At 41.7% G+C, this 18917-nt stretch overlaps 1 protein-coding gene across 3 annotated transcripts in view; it reads right to left on the reverse strand.

Moving 5' to 3' along the window:
* Window positions 1-7594: 7594 nt before the first annotated feature.
* The window catches only part of LOC107220574 (mental retardation GTPase activating protein homolog 4), a 259594-nt gene continuing 248271 nt past the window's right edge, over window positions 7595-18917 (reverse strand). For all 3 annotated transcript variants that reach the window (XM_046738441.1, XM_046738440.1, XM_046738439.1), the window contains 2 exons: window positions 16465-16694; window positions 7595-9942 (listed from right to left, as the gene is read on the reverse strand). In XM_046738441.1, coding sequence (XP_046594397.1) covers window positions 9770-9942; window positions 16465-16694 — 403 coding nt within the window. In that variant the 3' untranslated portion in view covers window positions 7595-9769. The remainder of the gene's footprint in view (window positions 9943-16464; window positions 16695-18917) is intronic.

The raw sequence follows: 18917 nt of genomic DNA on the forward strand, positions 1-18917 counted from the left end.
CCGTAAAATTGATAACGTGAAGAAAATTAAACAAACGATTGGTTAAGTTGAGAGTTGAACGGGACGTTCCCGCGGATAATCGGAAACTTTCAAGGAGTTCCAAGAGACTTCGGAACGGACGGTATATCAAAGAGATATCCTAGTGCTATCAAGTTTTATCTTAGGGATACCGCACTGTGTAAATCATAACTCCGCGTCACCGTTGTTAGTAATGAAGATCTCACTTCTTCTGGCGGCGAGTGGCGCTTCGAGTTATATTTTCCAAGTACGTACGGGCATGTAGGTAGGCGCATGTACACTTACCTTTGGAGTTTGGCGGGGAAAGGGGAACCGACTGCCACAGCCATATTTGTAACTTCAGCGCTATGCGATAATTGTGGCAGATTTTCTTTTTTACATTTCCATCAATCGAATCGACAGACGCATGTCAAGAAACGATCTGATCTAGTTCTAGACACGTGTTGGGAATCGATACTGCCAGTTTGTACGTGGCAATACTCTTTTATGAATAATCGTCGGATATACCTTACAGCCTTGTGCAATGTCGAAACACCGGAGTCCTTCCATTATTTATAATTTTGTAACGATTGCAAAGCAGGCGGCGATTAACCGGAAATTTCCTGTAATTCAAACAATTTGATACGCTGGTTTGACCACCTATCCCCGTGGATAAAAGTTTCTGCAATTTTATTGCGACCTTTTCAATCCTTGGACTAAATTTGCCACGCGAACTATTCTCCGTTGTTTCCGTTTGGGAAATAGCGAGCATTCATTGCTTTCTACAACGATGGGTATACTGGGTCATGTTGTGATCTATCAAAAAGATTGGCAGGATATCTTTTGGGGCACACGCATCAAAATGTTTGCTTGCTGCATGCTGTTCACTCGAGCAGTGGCGCAACACTGACAGCGCTATTAAAGATTATCGTTACGATATTAGCTGTCGATTAAATCTTACGTGAGGCTCAAACAACTATGCGAACCGCCTGGAACAAAGAGGATGTGGTCAGAATTCCGTTACATCCGCCGTGTAATTCGTACAATTCATGCTTCCGAAACGGGTTCCATGCTGAGCATATATTGGATTCAACGATAGATATGATCTCGTAGTTGAACTAATCGGCAAATATATTGATCCAAAATTTCTTCACCACGTAAATTGAATATCCATTTCTCGATTCTTTTGAGTGTAACTGAAGGAAGTAGCGAATTTCAATTAAATCGGTTCAATTGTGTGCAGCTTTCGCATTTGCGTTCTATCATGCAAGCTTTCGAACGTAAGATGCGATTCGAACCACCGCAGTTCACGAAAGACTTCTGACATCTAACTGGAGGATTCCAAAATTACGAAAATTTACAGCAAACGACATCCAATTGGCACGACCATCACTTTTAGTAGAAATATACTTCTACCAAGTAGAGAGAAGCTCCTCAACGATCGTGTAACTTTCACCTGATCGTTATACGTCACAGGACTGTACGTAATTAACTACTGTAATGATGTTATGTGCGAAAAAATAAAAGAATTATCGCTGCGCTCACCCCTTCACAGATACCTACTCGACACTTTCTCGGCTGGACATCGGACTAAATTGCAGAAGGCTCGAAGGCACGGGAGGTTGAGCTGTTCGAGCAGCGAGCGACTGGAAACGCACGCGATCCTTTCTTCGAAATTAATGAAAAACCACTTCTCTATATTGTCAAGATGGCGGGATTATTAATTGTTCATCGTAGATGGCTCGCACACGTGGTCGGAGTGGTCGAGTCGCTGTAGAGCGCCGGCCTGTTTCTTCTTACCCGCACCATTCCTTATATACAAACGCGTTTGTGTAAGCTTTTTACCGCGCACCGCGTCCAGGAACCTGGAACACTGCCAGGTTCTTGGAGTCCTAGGAGTCTGAATGCGCGTCCGAAACGACGCGTAGCCTGGGCTCTGTATACGACGGCGGTGTAATTCACCAGGCGCAATAATGTTTAACAATTTTTCTTACGTTTTTGTCCTTGTTATTGTTTCGAACACAGTTGTTGCTGCTATTTGATCGCAGAAAAATTTCGGGCGAAAGATTCATGGATCTAAATTCTGTGGGTAGGTATCGCTATCAGGTTACTAAGTTGGAGTTGATTATTGAAACCGGGGTTTAACGGCGATTGTAGCAGGACGTTCACACCCGCTAATATCGCGACTATACATGTATAGAGCCGAGAGGCTCTCTAGATCGCGTTACTTACGAAGTCTACACCCAACTCTATAAATCTCGGGGAGCGGAACGGCGTTGCAGCTTCACAAGCTTCAGCGTCGTATCCACGGACACAGCCAGGATATTCCCAAGGGAACAGTCTTTACGATCGGCATAGGATTGCTCCAGCTTTAATTAGATTTGTTGTTCCAGTTATCGCTATTAACTCTCAGCCACACCTGATCAATGGTCGTGTAATTATCCGGTTTCCCCGCACTCTATAGTTAGATCCAATTTTATACGATATTCAACGTCGATCAGTTTGAATTACTACATGCGGCAATTAAGATTCAATCCCACAATCGTTGTGTTCACTTACGGTTTTTTACTTCTTACACCGCGGCGTCAGGGTTTCTAGACAATAAATTGGTAAAATTTCCATAATCTCGTGCAGCGGGATTACTTTCGTACCTTTCCCGGAATCATCGTGATTAACAAGCGCGAGTTGAATAATAGTAACCAACAGACACGAATCTTGAAAAGTAAAAATTATAATTTTATTACACGGTCATTAGAAAGGATTTTCACCTTCATCTCGCGTGATCCCGATCCTCTTCATTTGCCAACGTTCAAGAATCCCGCTCGCGATCATGTGTTGCAGAGGTGCGAGTGTATAATGGCAACCCGCGGATGGCAGGTCAGCCATTGCAAGTCTATTGCGAATTTGCTCCGTCTAGAATTGCGCTACCAGCAATTGCACACGATCAAGTTACACCGCACAGCCGAGGATCCGCTTCCGAAGAATCCTGCGAATGTTGCAACGATATACCCAGCGGCGGAGATCGAGGATTTTGAGTAACGCCTGGAGGGCATTTATCATAGCGGAACAAGCTCGCTTTACAGAATTATGTTGGCGTAGGTGAGCGGTGGATACCGTGGAACCGCGATTGCCGTGTTAGCACGGGCGGCATGGCAGTGGCACTGCAGGGTTTGCCGAGAGTTATAAGTAGCCGGTGGTGCACACATCGCGGCTACACGAGCCCGTGGATTTCATATTTCAGTAGTCGTAACAGTAACGCCGAGGCATTAGTCTAGTTTCGCTGGAATTACCGCGGTGCCTGCCCGCGGGATAAATTACACCGCGAATTATAGATGCTACATTCGTTTGCCCCTCGGCGCCCTTCGACTACTCTCCACCCTCATGCATATTATACGGGAATAATGCGGACCAATTAGCATCCGATGTAGGTACGCTCGGCAATGTACGCTCTTTGTCTGCGGGGGATACCCGCCGTTTCCAATTTTATTATATCATATTATGATAGGCCGACTTGCGAATGCGTCACGATTTCGCTTCCCGATTACCGCCGCATGGGTATGAATCCTGGGTGCAGCGGTCATTTCGCAACGCGGGCAAGACGCTAGGTTTCGCGCCAAGGGCAGTTCGCCGAGAGACTTGGGTCCAACGTGTGCATCCACGTAGAGCTTACATCCGTACCCGCGTATTTCGCAACGACTAATACTTACTATAAATTATATATACACGACGCATACGTAGGTAGCTTCATTCTTTCGGTCGTTTATCCCGTTAACAGGTGTAACCTTTACCTGCACGCTGGAACCTACCGAAGCATTACACATGCGTGAATAACGTAGCTGTTCGTAGGCCTCCCTTTCTTTCTCCTGCGAAGTGTATCCATAAATGCTCCAGCCCAAACTGACCGGCACTGACTTTAATTATCCCCATTCAACGTCACAAAATTTTATGCCCCACTGTTAGCCTCCGCAGCCTCTCGTTGTATCGAGTAATCGTAATATTACGGGTAAATATTGTAACCATTTTTATGGAGGGGCTCGCGGGCAGAAATGGACCCGGATTGGTTCAGAGCTCGATTTTAAATAGTCGCCGAATCCTTGAAAAATTATACATATTATGGATTAGTAGGTGGACATTGGGATCGATTCTACGATGATCACAGGTAGGCTGGAACAAATAAAGTGAGGTAAACGGTGAAAACTACGTTTTCTCAATTTTAATCTCATAACCCTGCCAAATACAATAATAATAATAATAATAATAATAATAATAATAATAATAATAATAATAATAATAATAATAATAATAATAATAATAATAAGAACAATAGTAATAATAATAATATATCTAAAATATGTGACCATCGGCTTCAATAATAATAAAATCTATAGATGTATATATATATATAAGTGTAATGTTGTGCTGCCACACGTACGCGATGCTTTTGAATATATATTATATACACACAACCCAACAATTTGATATTTAACGTAACACATGTATCGATCATTATTATGTCCGATTTGCATATATAATATAATTATATATTTTACTCCTATTAGGAATCATGGGCCAATATCAAATATTTATTCAATATTTCATCGTACTTACAGTATGTCGTAAAAAAAACACAAAGAAAAAAACGTAAAGAGACAAATAATAAAAAAAAAAAGAAAACAACAATTTATCTAATAGATTAATGAATTCTACTATTTTTTCGCAGGATACACGCATATTGATAACGTATATATATATATATATATATATGTTTTTTAAATTGTCATACAATAAATAAATTATTCCAAATCAAATATACGCATCAATTAATAACAATTATATATATAAGAATATAATAATTACAACCTCATTTACATAATTTATTATAGATAATATATAGGGTATTACGCTCGTAAACCTCTACTAATGTGAGAACGCGTGATACGTAATATAAAAAATTCTTCAAGCAACGCATAGTAGCAGTAATAGTAATAGTAGTACAGTATTAGGAGTAGTAGTGGTAGTGGTAGTAGTCGTAGTAGTAGTAGTAGTAGTAGTAGTAGTAAAAACTTGAAATGTTGAAAATAATGCCTTTTTTATGCAGTGATCGCGGTAATATATTATTATTGTTCTACATCATCATTTTTCTATTCAACGTAAAATATTATCATTATTACTTAACGATTAATAGTTAGTGGCGCGCTGATACGCTGCTCTTGTATTTCCGATTTGAACGCGTTGCTTGTCCGTTTCGAGCTACCCGAACACCCGCGATATATAGTCGGTAAAAGTGTCTCATATGCATTCAGTCGTAACACTCAACGACTTGCAAATACAGCTTTTACCTGTATGTATCAGTGGTGCCCTGCTCGAATTGTTTTGCAAAACGTTGATCCTCTCCGCAGTACGCCATTCGCTTTGACTGACCTCATTTTAAAGTTATCATCGGCATCTCGAGAGACTAGCCGGAAAAGCGAATGGAGTACTTTGCGGTATCGATCAAGAGAAAATTGGAAATTTCGCGGCATCCGGCGCGCCGTATAGTGTATAAATCCGTGCGAGATCCGAGAGAGAATTACTGGCCCCCATTAGTTGTATCGATGAAACTCATAATATTATCATGATATAGGGTATAATGCATTTATTACACGTTATATGTATATTATATCCGTTATCCATGTATATGAATTTCTTTTCTCCTTACATACTTACTAGCTTTACAAACTTTTTACAATAATTAGATATTATATTACCAGCTTACGAACTAGTAGTTCAAGTCAATATCGTTATTATTATGTGAACTCTGTCAAATGTTTGTTATTATTACATGATATCTACGCAATATACACTTCGACTATACTTTATCATGAGATAATTATAGCTCAAAAAATATTGCTAAAGTTGTAAAAAGCTTTCGTCTTCTCAATGTCCAAGCCCTCTACAGCCGAGATTGCGACTCTACTAATTGAGTGCCGTTACAACGTATTGTCTGTTTGTATTCATTACAGCGTTTCAATCATTTTTATTATTCACTTATTTATTGATTTTTTTTCTCTAAATACGTACAAAAGCACCAAATAGGTTTGAGCAGTTAGGAGTACATGTAGGTACACAACATTTCGGTTGTAAGTATTAGTTTTATCGAGCTTCGTGTTTTACATTATATGACTGGCCTAAAAACGGCATCATGATGCTAAATACACTTGAAAATGATACCGTGGCTACTTCATCTGTCTTCTAGGTTCTCGAAATGAAATCTGCGAAAAAATCTGCAGGTGCAGTCGGTTCTATTTTTGTGTTGCTTTCTCAATTCATCTTTTAGTTCGTCAGTTAATATTTTTCGTAGAGAAACAATTTACGCATCACTGAACGCGGGTAAAATTATCTAGATAAAAGTTTATTAAAAAATTGAACCAAATACTGGCCGAGCGCTCATAGCGTGCAGTAGAATTATGCGAGACTTGAAATGTTTGAAATTCGACCGAGGTTGGCAATAACAGGCATAAGAAAAAGTTAGAGAAATTTCGGTGTCGCATAATCACGGTCAAGATTCTTCACCCATCGAATCGACCGAGTATAAGATTAATTGATTAGTCGTTCACTACTCGCGTCTCTCTTAAGGCACTTGAAATGCAAATATCGTATCGTTGGGTGGGGCCCTCAAAGCAAACGGTTTTGCGTTCAACTGAAACGATCCTTCGCCTACTTCCTATCCATTCATAGATGACCATCTAGGGAAAATTGAATGGGCGTGAGTATTACCATAAGAAATAAGCTGGAGGGGCTTAGGCTTGATTTTATGGACATCTGGTCAGGTTTCTGCTTGACTTTTGTACAGCATTGCCGGTATTGAGACACGCCGTGCAGTTGTATGTTTAAAGAGCCGAAATCGCTGGATCATATGACAAAAACTGCGAAACTGCAGGGATTACACGCATAATTACTGGCAGGTGTCAAGACTGTTCCAGGGTCTGCACGTCGCTGCACATGGTGCATCATTACAGTCCGATAAAAAATGGAAGAAAAGAGCAAAATTAAATAGAAAAAAATAGGCGAGGTCGAAACGACGCCGTATTGGCTGAATCGCGATTACCATACGGAGATGAGAGACGCGCCTGAAAATCGAATAAATGACAATGGTCAAATGCGGTGCCGTCGGGAGACGAGGGGCATCGCTCATCACGCAAACTGTACTCGAGTTACTAACGCCTTCAGGCCGCTCAAGAAATTCCTTAAAAGGAAGTTACAACGATATCACTCATCGGGATCGGGTCGAGCTCTTCTTGGGTGGCGGGCCGGGCGGGTCCTCGGCTTCGGTATTGAATTTCATAACTCCAAAGAGACACCGAAATTAATGTAATCTACGCCCTCGCGATAAACCCCGCCGCGCTGTTCCCATTCTTCACTCGCCGCGGTGCGCGGGTTTGAGAGTTTTGAAAAATCAACGGAAGGTATGGATTTTGGAAAAACGAATGGAAACGATGGGCCGAATATACGCAGGTGTTGCGGAATTTAAGGTGAATGCAGTTTCTCAAGGCACTACAGTAACTGAAGTATGTATACAACGGCATAGCTTAACAGACTACTATTGGACTCCTTAATCTTATTCAAGGCACTATTTCCTATATGATAAAGTAGCGTATGCGATAAAGTTAATTGATTATTATTATTGTTATTTTTTTTTTTTTCTCATTTTGCTTTTCTTCTCTATAGTATATGTAATCTTATACGTAGAGGTTTTAGGATAACTGGCTCTAGTATATACTGGCATCTTGTTCCATTGTTTCAAAGTTTCTCTATCTTTAGTATATTTATTAATTATCGTTATTCGTCGTTAAGAAAAATAAAATATTAGCTAATCGATAATGAACGCGCTGTACAGCCGATTTACAGAGCGTAAGTGTGTGTCTGTTACACGGACAATACTGAACTCATCCGTGTCGCTTTTTTCGCAACGCTCTCCTTTTTCTCTATCTACCTCCCCCTTCTCCCAGCCCTGTCACATTTGTGGCAGTTCTTTGCAATCGGCGGTGCGACGAAAGCTAAAATTATTTTACAAACTAAAAGAATGCTAGATTTATTAACTTATTTATTTTTATTTAACTTGTAAAGTTTTTACGGTTGCCTAGAGTGAAAAATATTACGTACAAAACTTAAGACAAATGAAGTTTGCGAAAGATTAAAACGTCCGGTGAACGCGTTTTTGAGTGTTAAAATTCGCGCGTCCTTGCGATTCATACCGAGATTTTCATTTAGGCATCTTCCAGTATCATCAACAGAAGTGCATGAAAATTTTGAGCTGAGATTAAATAAGTATGTAGGTACATATCGAATTCGCTAGATCGAAGTATAACATAGTTATAGGTACTTACGATATACTGTCCGTTAACTGGCATTCTATCATAATAGTATAGATTTTTTAAATTTAATTTTACACTTTTAATTTAGAACGTCTATTGCTTGAATATACAAATATATATACCTATATATATTCAGATCGAATCTGTCAATCGATCGCGAAAAAACAATTGCGTACGGTATGTAATACCATATATATTATTATTGTTTCGGGACGCGATAGAGATTACGTAGTACGAAATTAGTTTCGCAAAGATTCGAGAGAGGTCTTGACTGATCCATTGCAGTGATTTACGCATACAGACGTCTAATACTGGCTCTTAGAATTTACAGATTCATCGATTGTCCATTCCTAAACGCGAAATTCTTTGTGCATTTTGAATAGTTTCTAAAATTCACCCTAATTATTTATTTTAATTTACTCAATTTTGTTTTCACATTGCTTATTAGATTCATCACGATTGTATATTTCATTTAACTGAGCATGCTAAGTCCCAAGCTCCGTTATCGGAGTTTTACTTTATTTATTTAGTAACATACTTTAATTATTTATTCGTAATCGTTATTATTTATCCTAAATATTGTATTATTACTGGCTCTATTTTTTTTTTTAATTCAATATTCTTCACTTTTTTTTCCTCTTCCCTTGTCAGTGGATCATTACTATAACGCTCTAGACTAGTTGAGCTGGCCTTATTTAATCGTATCAAGTTAATTGGAATTGGAACGAATTATTAAAAAATTAAGCTAAAAATGGAGAATTCTTTACCATCGTATGAAGTTTATCGTGCTGAACCCGCAGCGGTTTTTATTTAGTTATTTATTTATTTTTTTTTCATCTTTCCACCATTTTCATTTTTTTTTTTCTTCTTCTGAAATACTAACTTTTCGATTAAAATATTGTTGCGTGATTGAAATTCTTCGTTTGAACAGTTTCTGCACGGAGCATCCGTACCTGTAACAAACTGCGGCCAATCCGTGATCGCGTGGTTTTATACCCCTGGCCGTAACTGAACCGAGGTTTGCGCGGACTGATATACGTATATGTAAAATAACACACAAATTTGAATACCATACAGCGTTGAATTTTAAAGTACGGCGCTACCTGGATATACGTACGTATGTATACTACATTTATCATATGTATATTGTAGTGGATTTGTTCATACGTCAAGGTAAAACCACTCAACTAAATCGCTTCCCTCTTTCATTCTAAGACTTCTAAATCTAGTGAACGTTTTTATTTAATCTTTTTATTTATTTTGTTTTTCTAGTGCTCCCCTCCTCGACCCGTCCTCACCTGGCAGGCATATCGTGTAGTCTCTCCTCGGGGAGGGGCTCATCAGGTCCCGAATGTACTCGAACGTCGTAGCTGTAGGATTCTTCTTCGGCTTTCGACGTAACGCGGCCGCGACGGCGATCAGTGCCTCTTCATATGGAGAGACAAGTGATCGCTCCTTGAAAAGGAACGCTGACAAAGGTGGCACTTGAACGGTTTTTGACCGGTATGCTTTCGGTAATGCCGCGTCAATTCGTCCGACCTCGCAAACTTCCACGTGCATCCCACCCACGTGCACTGATACGGCTTTTCCCCTGTAAGGATAAAATGGGGAGAAAAAAAGATTAATTCTCGATTCGCTACCGCGTGCGGCCGAACATGACTGCAAACGCGTTTTTCGCATGCACGATGTGCACAAGTCGTGCGAAGGGTCGACCCACGCCGCCACATGAGGTCGTCGACGGATGGTGAGTTGTTCCCTTCGACGACGACGGAAATAACGGTTCATACCGATGAGATAATGCACCGTCGTGATCGGCATGGCACGCATGTACCTTGTGCCTACCTTCGGCCGCGATCTAACTCACATGCAGCCGGAACCCCGCACCCCGAGTAAAACCGAATGACATGCATACTGGTCGTTTTGCGGCGGAATTCCTGACCCCAGCGACTCGCCGGCGAAATATGGTGATTGGGATTCGTTTGAACTCGACTCGTTTTTTTGTCAAATGCCCGCCTGTTTCCCGATTAGACCTGAGATAACGACAGGGTGTAGTTAAGAGTCGAGAAAAAAAACGAGGAAAAAAAAAAAAAAATTAAACAAGCAACCACTCTGATCGATAGACGAAGTCCGAGGAGGGTGAATACGGATTGACCTCTGTATTCACCCTTCGCGTCACGAGGAAGAGAACGAGGATTCGAATAGGCATCGGTAAAATATCGAGCAATGACGATCCGCGATAGAAATCTCTCCGGCGGTGCTTTGTGTATACTCTCTGTGGCTCTTGTACGGCCATCTTCTTCGTATTACTTTTCAGACAAACAAACAGATTTCAGGGGAACGATCATTCGTTACGATATCCCAACGAGATTTAGAATAATTCTGCTCGCGTACCTGCATGATATAAGCAAATTCGTATTATTATACTCGGAGAAATTTCAAGCGCGGCACACGGGAAGTGTTTTTAAAGACGTGGGATAACGTGCACGTCCGAGTCCATAATTGTGAGAGATATGGGCGATATGAGGATTTAATGGTAACGATCATTTATCACTTGGTATTTTTTGTTCCTCCTATTTCAATTAATTTATTTTCCTTTCTCGCAGAAGATCATTTAACTCTCCCTCTCTCAAGCTTGATAAAATCATTAACTCTTTTTACCGCAAAGACCTTAAGGCGCATTACCGTTGTCGGTTATTTATACGATCATAAATAATATTGTCACGATTTTAATTTGACGCCCAGTAAAACTGTACGTTTATACAAATCGAGTATAAAAAGAAGAGAAAGAAATATTTAAAAAAGTTGGAATTTCAACAAAACGAAATGGGTTATTCCGTGGGTAAATCTCGGTGAGAGTCTAAAAAGCACTTCTCGTGTTGCAACGGCTCGTTATTATGATCACGCCGTTGATTGTTTCATTTAGTTTTTTGAATACCTCTTCCTACAGAAAACACTATATCTCCGTTACGTTCGAAGTCTCCACGGTTCGCTCAATTTATAAACACCTGGGAAAAATACATAATAAAGCATAAAGAGAATAAAAAAAAAAAAAAAATCAAAAACAACAATTAAACCGTTCGTCCGGGGTGAATTTTAACGTAACGGCGAAGCCACCCGGTGATTGCCGTGAGTTTCGTTTGCCTCACACGAGCTGCAAGGCACGTTTCACCACCTGTCAATCAAAGTGATTGTTCGCTTGGGCAACGAGCGCGGAGGGCTCGGATCTGATCGTGATCAGAACCAGAGTGCCCCCTGGGAACTGGGTCTGCCGAGTCCGTCGTGACACCAGTCAACGATCGTAGATCATATTCCAGGATCAAGTCACCCGTTGCAGACGTTCGCGGGGCGGAGGGAGGTCTTTGACGGGCGTCAATAATGCATAATATTATCAACTTTTACGCAACGAGGCGTGATGTATACGTAGGCGTACGTCGTTCTTTTGACGAATGATTCCTCGTTTGATTAACCTTTCTTCAAATATTGTACGTATACGGGCTCGTATACTGCGGTAAGATCGGTATGCGATTCGCTATCTACTCTATATCTATTCTTTTCGATAGGCGAATATCTGCAAGACGCGACTGGAGTAGGAGAGAAAAAATTCAGCTGTTTTAGGTGATTCCTGCCTAACGTTAGCTTATATGCAATTCTGACCTGAGTTTCTGGCGATTAAGAGATCGATGTAAAAAAGATATCGTTTTTTTTTATAATTAACGAAAGGTTTGGTAAAGTCCCGCAGCAAAATTAGCGGTTAACCCTGATGTTACATGGTCTTTTGGCATGCGATATTAGCTTCACGATATTTATTTTTGACCAATGACGTCTTTCACTGCTTCAGCGAAAATTCGCTGCTGCCTGTCGAAAAGCTCGTGGAATGTACATCCTTATAATTACTCGAGAGGATTTCGTTGCCACGAATCAGGTTTATGTAATTTTATTTATGTTTTTATTCAACATAAAACTGCGGTAACGATATTTTCCGATGATTGGGCATAGTTTTCGATCGAGATTGAATGGCAGTTTAATACTCGAAGCGAAAAAACCAATTCTACCTCTCTTTACACACTGTTAGTACCTTGGACTTTGCAATTCTCATACAGAATCGCGCGAGATAATACATTATATGTATGTGCAGAGTGCAATGACATGGAAGCGCGATGGTCAGCGCGCGTTAGTTGCGTAATTAGGGAGTAATTAGCAATTTAAAAGTAGCATATAATACTTGAATGAGTCTTTAAGTGCGAAAGGAGGCTCGTTCTATTTCTATAGGCCAGGTAACTGACGTATGTATGTTCCACCATTAATAATGATACTCCACCTTTTCATTAGACTTTTCGACTTGTTCTCTTTACATCAGTTACATACACTATTGCAGTGTGCCAATGAACACCGTGTTACCTCGGTGATCTCATTTGTTATTTGCACTATCGTAAAAGTCTACCGTTCTGCACTCGCATTGTGAATCAGAATCGTTGACCAGTGGAGAAATCGGCTCGAGTGTTTCTCTGCAATGAAAAATTTTCACGAGCAAATTCGTTCGACGCTCAAGACATGGGATTTTGACGACAGCTCAAGTATAAATTCAATTCATTATACGTTACGGAGAAAAAACCCGGATTCAGCATCAGAGTTAGTGATTTTTGAAGGCGCCTTTCAGCAGATGATGAGAGTTCCGTGTTTAATGATCTAAGCCCCGGACAGAGGCCGAGAGAGACTCCCGAATAATTTGTGTTGGCTACGTGTTTACGGGTAGAGAATTGCTTTGGGACATATACCGTTCCTCGTAAAATGAGGCGAATTAAAGTGTCGAGTAACACAGCTTGATTAGAGGTTCGTGGTTAACGCGTCTGTTTGCTTGGCCGGAAAGATCTGGGAACCGCCCAAAATCCATCAAGGTTCACACCGCCGGGCCGCCTAATCTTACCTGCGACTTACGTCGTCGTGTGACTCGCTCTCTCGTGCCGAATGTAAGTGCGTGAGAAAAATACTTCGGTTCGTGCCGCGACCTCATTACCGTTTTAAGACCAGCGCGGTGCTGCTGCTCACCTTCCATGCTTAACACTGCCCTTTCGCAAACTCGACTAGACTCGAACTTCGCAAAGACCGCGCGAACTGCGCACGACGCTGTAAGGTTCCGAAGGTGAAAATTTTATGGGACCTTCATCAGAGCGTCAATTCTAAAGCGATGGACGAACGGTAAGTTTTTATTTACCGACTTCGTTTTACTCGCTGCTCGGATTTGGTAGTGACAAAAATGCTACCGGCTGCCAGTCTCAGCGGCGATCACGAATGCCAAGACGGTCCCACTGGCCTCGACGTCCCGGACGCGGCCTCCGACCTCCTCGAGGAAAAACCCGAGCATCACGCCCAAAGATCTGGGGGCGCTTCCCGTTGCCAACAAAATATGACAGTCATCGTCGGTCAGGTGCTGGGATTGTTCAGCGCACGCGGAGAACGGGATGCGCACTTGTGCATCCGACTAGAGAAGCCACCTGTGAGCTCAGCTTGATTATTTAATCACTGGTTCTGAGGATCTTGGCACGTTATGGTTAAGCCCGTCCGCTCATGAGCGGAGAGTTGCGAGTCTGACGGACTTATGTCCACGCATACCGAGTGGGTATTTATATACATATGTAGTCATGTATGTATGCGTGTATGTATGTATGTATGTATGTACGAACAGTTTATTTATCTGCACGTATTTTCGTAGTACCATTTGTCTTAAATATGATATAGGTACTCGCGAAGATGCGGTCCGGGTTCGAGACGGGGCTTTAGATAAATAACGACGCGATAGGCTCCTCTCCCAGTATGCTTGAGTATTGCTTATGCTGGTCAAGTGTTTTAGAATTTAAGTACAGAACAAGACTCCTTCTCTGCACGATCGGCAGAAGAGTCCGAGTAATTACTAATTACAGGGAATCTTGACAGTCACGATAAATTATTAGCTAACTGTAAAAGTGTTATACAAATGTTATCTTTGTATTTGACCGCGTCGCCGTTGAATTAAGGAAGATAATATGTTTGCCGGTCGTGCCCGTATTCTCGACAGGAGAGTTCGGATTACCTACAGTGTCACAGATATCGTATAAGGCTAATTGACAACACCGTGTTCAAATTAAATTATTTACGTACTCAGCGTGAACGATTTTTCCTTTTTCTTACGATCGATTCGCAAATGTCAAAAAAGAGCACGAGCTAACAAGAAAATAATCAATATAAGGTATATTTTTGGGAAATTCTTACTCCAACATCAAATGGTCTGTGCATTTTTGATACTACTTGTTAAGAGCTCCTGTCCGCAAGTGGCAAGGAAAAAATCTGAATTGTATGAGGGGATCCTACATTAACAAGCTTTGCTCCATCAACAGACTTCAACTGACAAGAATCTAGATCAGTGTGGGGGAATCGAGCCGTGCTACGTGGATTGGAGCGATACGACGTTTGAGTTAGGTTTATTCGCCAGTTAAATCGCTTTAATTAATACATAAGATCGCCCGAGCCATCCTCCCGTCGTTCGTCAGACATCACGCTATCGTGAGATCACCGCGTTTTCTTACAATCCCGTTTGCGAGCTAAACTGAAAACGGCGCTCATGCTGTACCGAACTACGCAATTTACTCAATTCGAAGAAATACGGTGTAGGCTTGGATAATCTCACCCAGGTTTTTTTTTCAGATTCAAACAAATATTGAAAAATGTTAGAAGTTTTGGGAGATAGATTGAATAAGAGGAATTAACCGCACACGACTCTCTCGCCATCTTGACTCTCATTTGAGTAGTACCTACTAAAAACTACACTGTATTCACCGGAATGAAAGTGAAAATAAAGAATCTAGACAGCAAGAATTCTGTTTACAGTACTAGCATAGCTCGTAGTCTCATTCTTTGTGTAATTACGTATCAATTCCTTTACGATTTTGATCACCGTCTAAGGAAGTTGAATATATGCGGTAGAGTTCATTTTCAGCTATTACTCAGAGAGCTGTACTGTTTTTTTTTCTCCGTAACCTTGCAGCCAGGTGTAACCTTGTATTTAAATGATAGACTGGAATTGGCGGTGCGAGATTTGCGGGTTGAGAACCGCGACTTGATAGTGCACCCTGGTCTAGACGGAAGATCCTGGTTCCCACGACCACACCCTCCCCACCACCATCTTCTTCTGGTACAAGTCAATGATTCACCGAACCGTCTGCCCGACAGTTTGAAACACAGGCACGAGCTGCGCGAGTTTTAACGAGTCTCAAGTCCGATCATCCATCGTTACGGGTCCGCAAAATCATTACCGTGGTGTATCGTGTATACGATATCATAAAGACGATTTTATAACGCAGAGGAGACCGGGGTCAGTCGTAACACTGGAGAGAAGATGCGACGTACCAGATTTATTCGCTACTATCACCATAGCGCCGGTTAAGGAATTTAAATGGAAAAACGGAAACGAGTCATGCTGTGGACACATTTTGGCAACTATGCCGGTAACGTACGGTGGGAATGAAATCCTAACGAGGATAATCTGCCTCGTAACAAAGCAGTGATTTCCTTTTACCGTTTACGTCAAAACAAACCGCGATGCATTTATATCCATAATAAATGAGAAAGCGAATAACGCAGCGCGGCGTAATGTCATTAATTAACTCCTTTCTGAGAAAATTCTTTATCGCTGGCAGTTCGACGACGGTGTCGTATATTCCGCAAGATAGGTATGGCGACTATTGCCCCGAGGAACAATGCGCGTACGAAGCCACGTACACGTTACCTTGTTATGAATGAATCTCTGATACCGATCTCGATTGCTTAACAATGCACCGATTATCCCGTCGTTTTGTTCAATTATTCTCTCCGCCTTATCCCTGCATACGCCCCGAACATCCGCCAGGCATCGTGTATACGTGTACGGGTATCTGGCCATTTCGCAGACCTCGAGGCCTGCAGACTACCGGGACAGACTCGAGTCTATTAGATGGATCTGATTAACGTAGCAGATTATCGGAGCCAGCCAAGACTTTGTAAAACCGTTTATGATTTTATCGAGTGACGATAGAGGCGAATAAAAATTTTCACGACATTTTGCAGGAGGCAGTGTGGTTGAGGCACGTCGTACTGGACTAACCTGTGTGCGTTCTCTTGTGAGCTTTCAGGTGCGAACTCTTCGTATAAACTTTGTCACAACCTGCGACGTCGCATCGGTGGACCTTGCGTCTTTTCAGGGCATCTCCACACTCGCTGTCAACTCCCAGTCCGCCTCCGTTGCCTCCGACCACACCGATGCCACCGACACCGCCGTTGCCTCTTCCTCCCGTCCCTAGTCCAGCCGCAGGCGCAGGTCGCTTGTGAAATACTCTGAGGAGAAAAAATTAATGGATATTTTTTTAACACGATGTGGATATTCGGTTAGTTCAAATTCTTACGATATTTTTTTCGGGATTTGTCCTGGCTTGTGTATAGGAAAGAAAATAAAAGAATGCAGAGAGTAAGAGAGAGAAAGAGAGTGAGACACGATATACAGTCTGGTAGCGAACCGTGACAAACAAAGATACCTATTGATTATTTCGACGGAGCGGAAGGTCTGTGGGAATTTTTCCGCTCCACTGTTTCTTGGCTGGAATTCAATTTTCCGTGTCTGGTAGCTACACCTACTGCCGCGAGATCCCGTCAGCAGCTGACTGCGCAAAAATAAAATGTATCCAGCGCCTATCTCGACTTCATATTATTCAAAGATAAATAAATCTCTGGTGGGCATAAGGTTGAACGATTCACTGAATAGTCCCCATTTGTCTCCCCGTTTTTTCCGCGTAGCATCGATCGAGATCGTCTCTCCCCGGGAGTCGGGATTCATCTGACAACCGGCAAAAGACAATAACGGGAGCGCCTCGCGTCGAAACACGAGAATTCCTTCGTTCGATATATCCTCCAAGGAGTTTGCCGGGAGCAAAGAGCCTCTTCGACGTTGCTTATCCGTCAACAGACATGAGTTGGGGTATCGCTCATCCCCAGCCGTTTTTACACAGAAAACTTTACGGCCAAAAAGCAGACCCGCATTTTTTATACAAGCGAAATATTTGGACGACGAATCACCTAAACCCACCATCGACAGTCATCCGGACAATGTGCGATGAGCAGTGACGAGAATTGTTTGAAATCAAGTTTGCAAGACGAGCGAGTAAGGCGGACCATCCTTCCGTTGCCTTCCGCGTTCCGTTGCTACTCATTACGAACCGCCTAGAAATTTTTGTATGGTAATCGGTCCCCCGACTAGCTTTCATCTTACGCGCCGCATCTCGCCAGCTTCCTAATCTTCGCTCAACTCCCGTAGTCCGGTAACAAACTCTGGCAACCTAGCTCCCAGCCCACCTCAGTCTTCTCCTCAGGCTGCACTGACTTTTCTGATCACCGTTGTTACTCTTAATTGCTTATAAACATAGTCATTGCATAACTACGGCAAAGACCCTATATTTACGGCTCCACGCCTTACGTTCGCCCCTTTTCTTGTCTAATCCGACACTGTACTTGATACTGGTTGTATGTGACTTCGAACACGTTATTACTTCCACATTTTCATTTTTTTAAGATTGCATCCGTCGTTGTAACAACCGTACTTCACCGCAAGTGTCACTCGACCCTGTGATTATGTACGGTGAAGGTATCCCGTGACAGCGCAGTGTCGTTCAAAAATTAAACACAGCTTCGTTTGGGATTTTGGGTGTACAAATTCTCGGTGGCAAACAGTTATGCGTGGCATGAGTTTTCGGAAATATATTTTTCAGATGTTTCAGATATAGCGTAAAGAACCACATACGTTTTCAGACAGAAATTAATAAAAATTATCTTGATCAATACGATTATACGATCTCGTCTTGCGGTAGTGACTCGGCAACGGTATTTTCCTGAAGTTCTAATATTACTGCCACTATAGGGACGTGAAATTCAGTCTCATGTGTGTACCAAACACTGCTTGAAGTGATTTTTTTTACACCGTTTAACCGTTCCACATGAACTCCAGTTTGCTCAGAATGAAAACTATACATCGATAATTAATTGGTCGTAGAAGTCAATGAGCCCGATGGGTATTTCAAAAATTGCAATCTTGTTAAAGTTGAAATTAGTGATAATAATGCAAAGTGTTCACAACCGTTCCCGTGAACACTTTCGAAGTATTAATAGTTTCATCGTAAGTATTTAATAAGGAAAGTGTAAAAAAAACGGAAAGTGTGACGAGCCAATGATTAGGTGATTGACGGTGAGAGAATAAACGATGATTTTGGAATTTCCTTTCAATATTCAGTCGAAGTACGTAGGCAATGTAGGAGAGAATCTGCGATACAACAACTATCCTTGACTTATTATTACACATTGTCACTTGACCATCGCACATGACTACATTGTAGTTGACAGCATAATCCGTCCATGCGTAGGCATACGATGATACGTGTGTAGATAAATGATATGAATTGATAATTGCGGATAGGTATACACGTGGCTAGAAATACTTCCTTTTTCAAGTCGATCGGAATCCAACGATTTGTCGTAAATTGCCGGCGAAGACACGGGTCTCTGCAGGAAGCA

Source organism: Neodiprion lecontei, chromosome 4 (assembly GCF_021901455.1).
Source record: "Neodiprion lecontei isolate iyNeoLeco1 chromosome 4, iyNeoLeco1.1, whole genome shotgun sequence".
Lineage (NCBI taxonomy): Eukaryota > Metazoa > Arthropoda > Insecta > Hymenoptera > Diprionidae > Neodiprion > Neodiprion lecontei.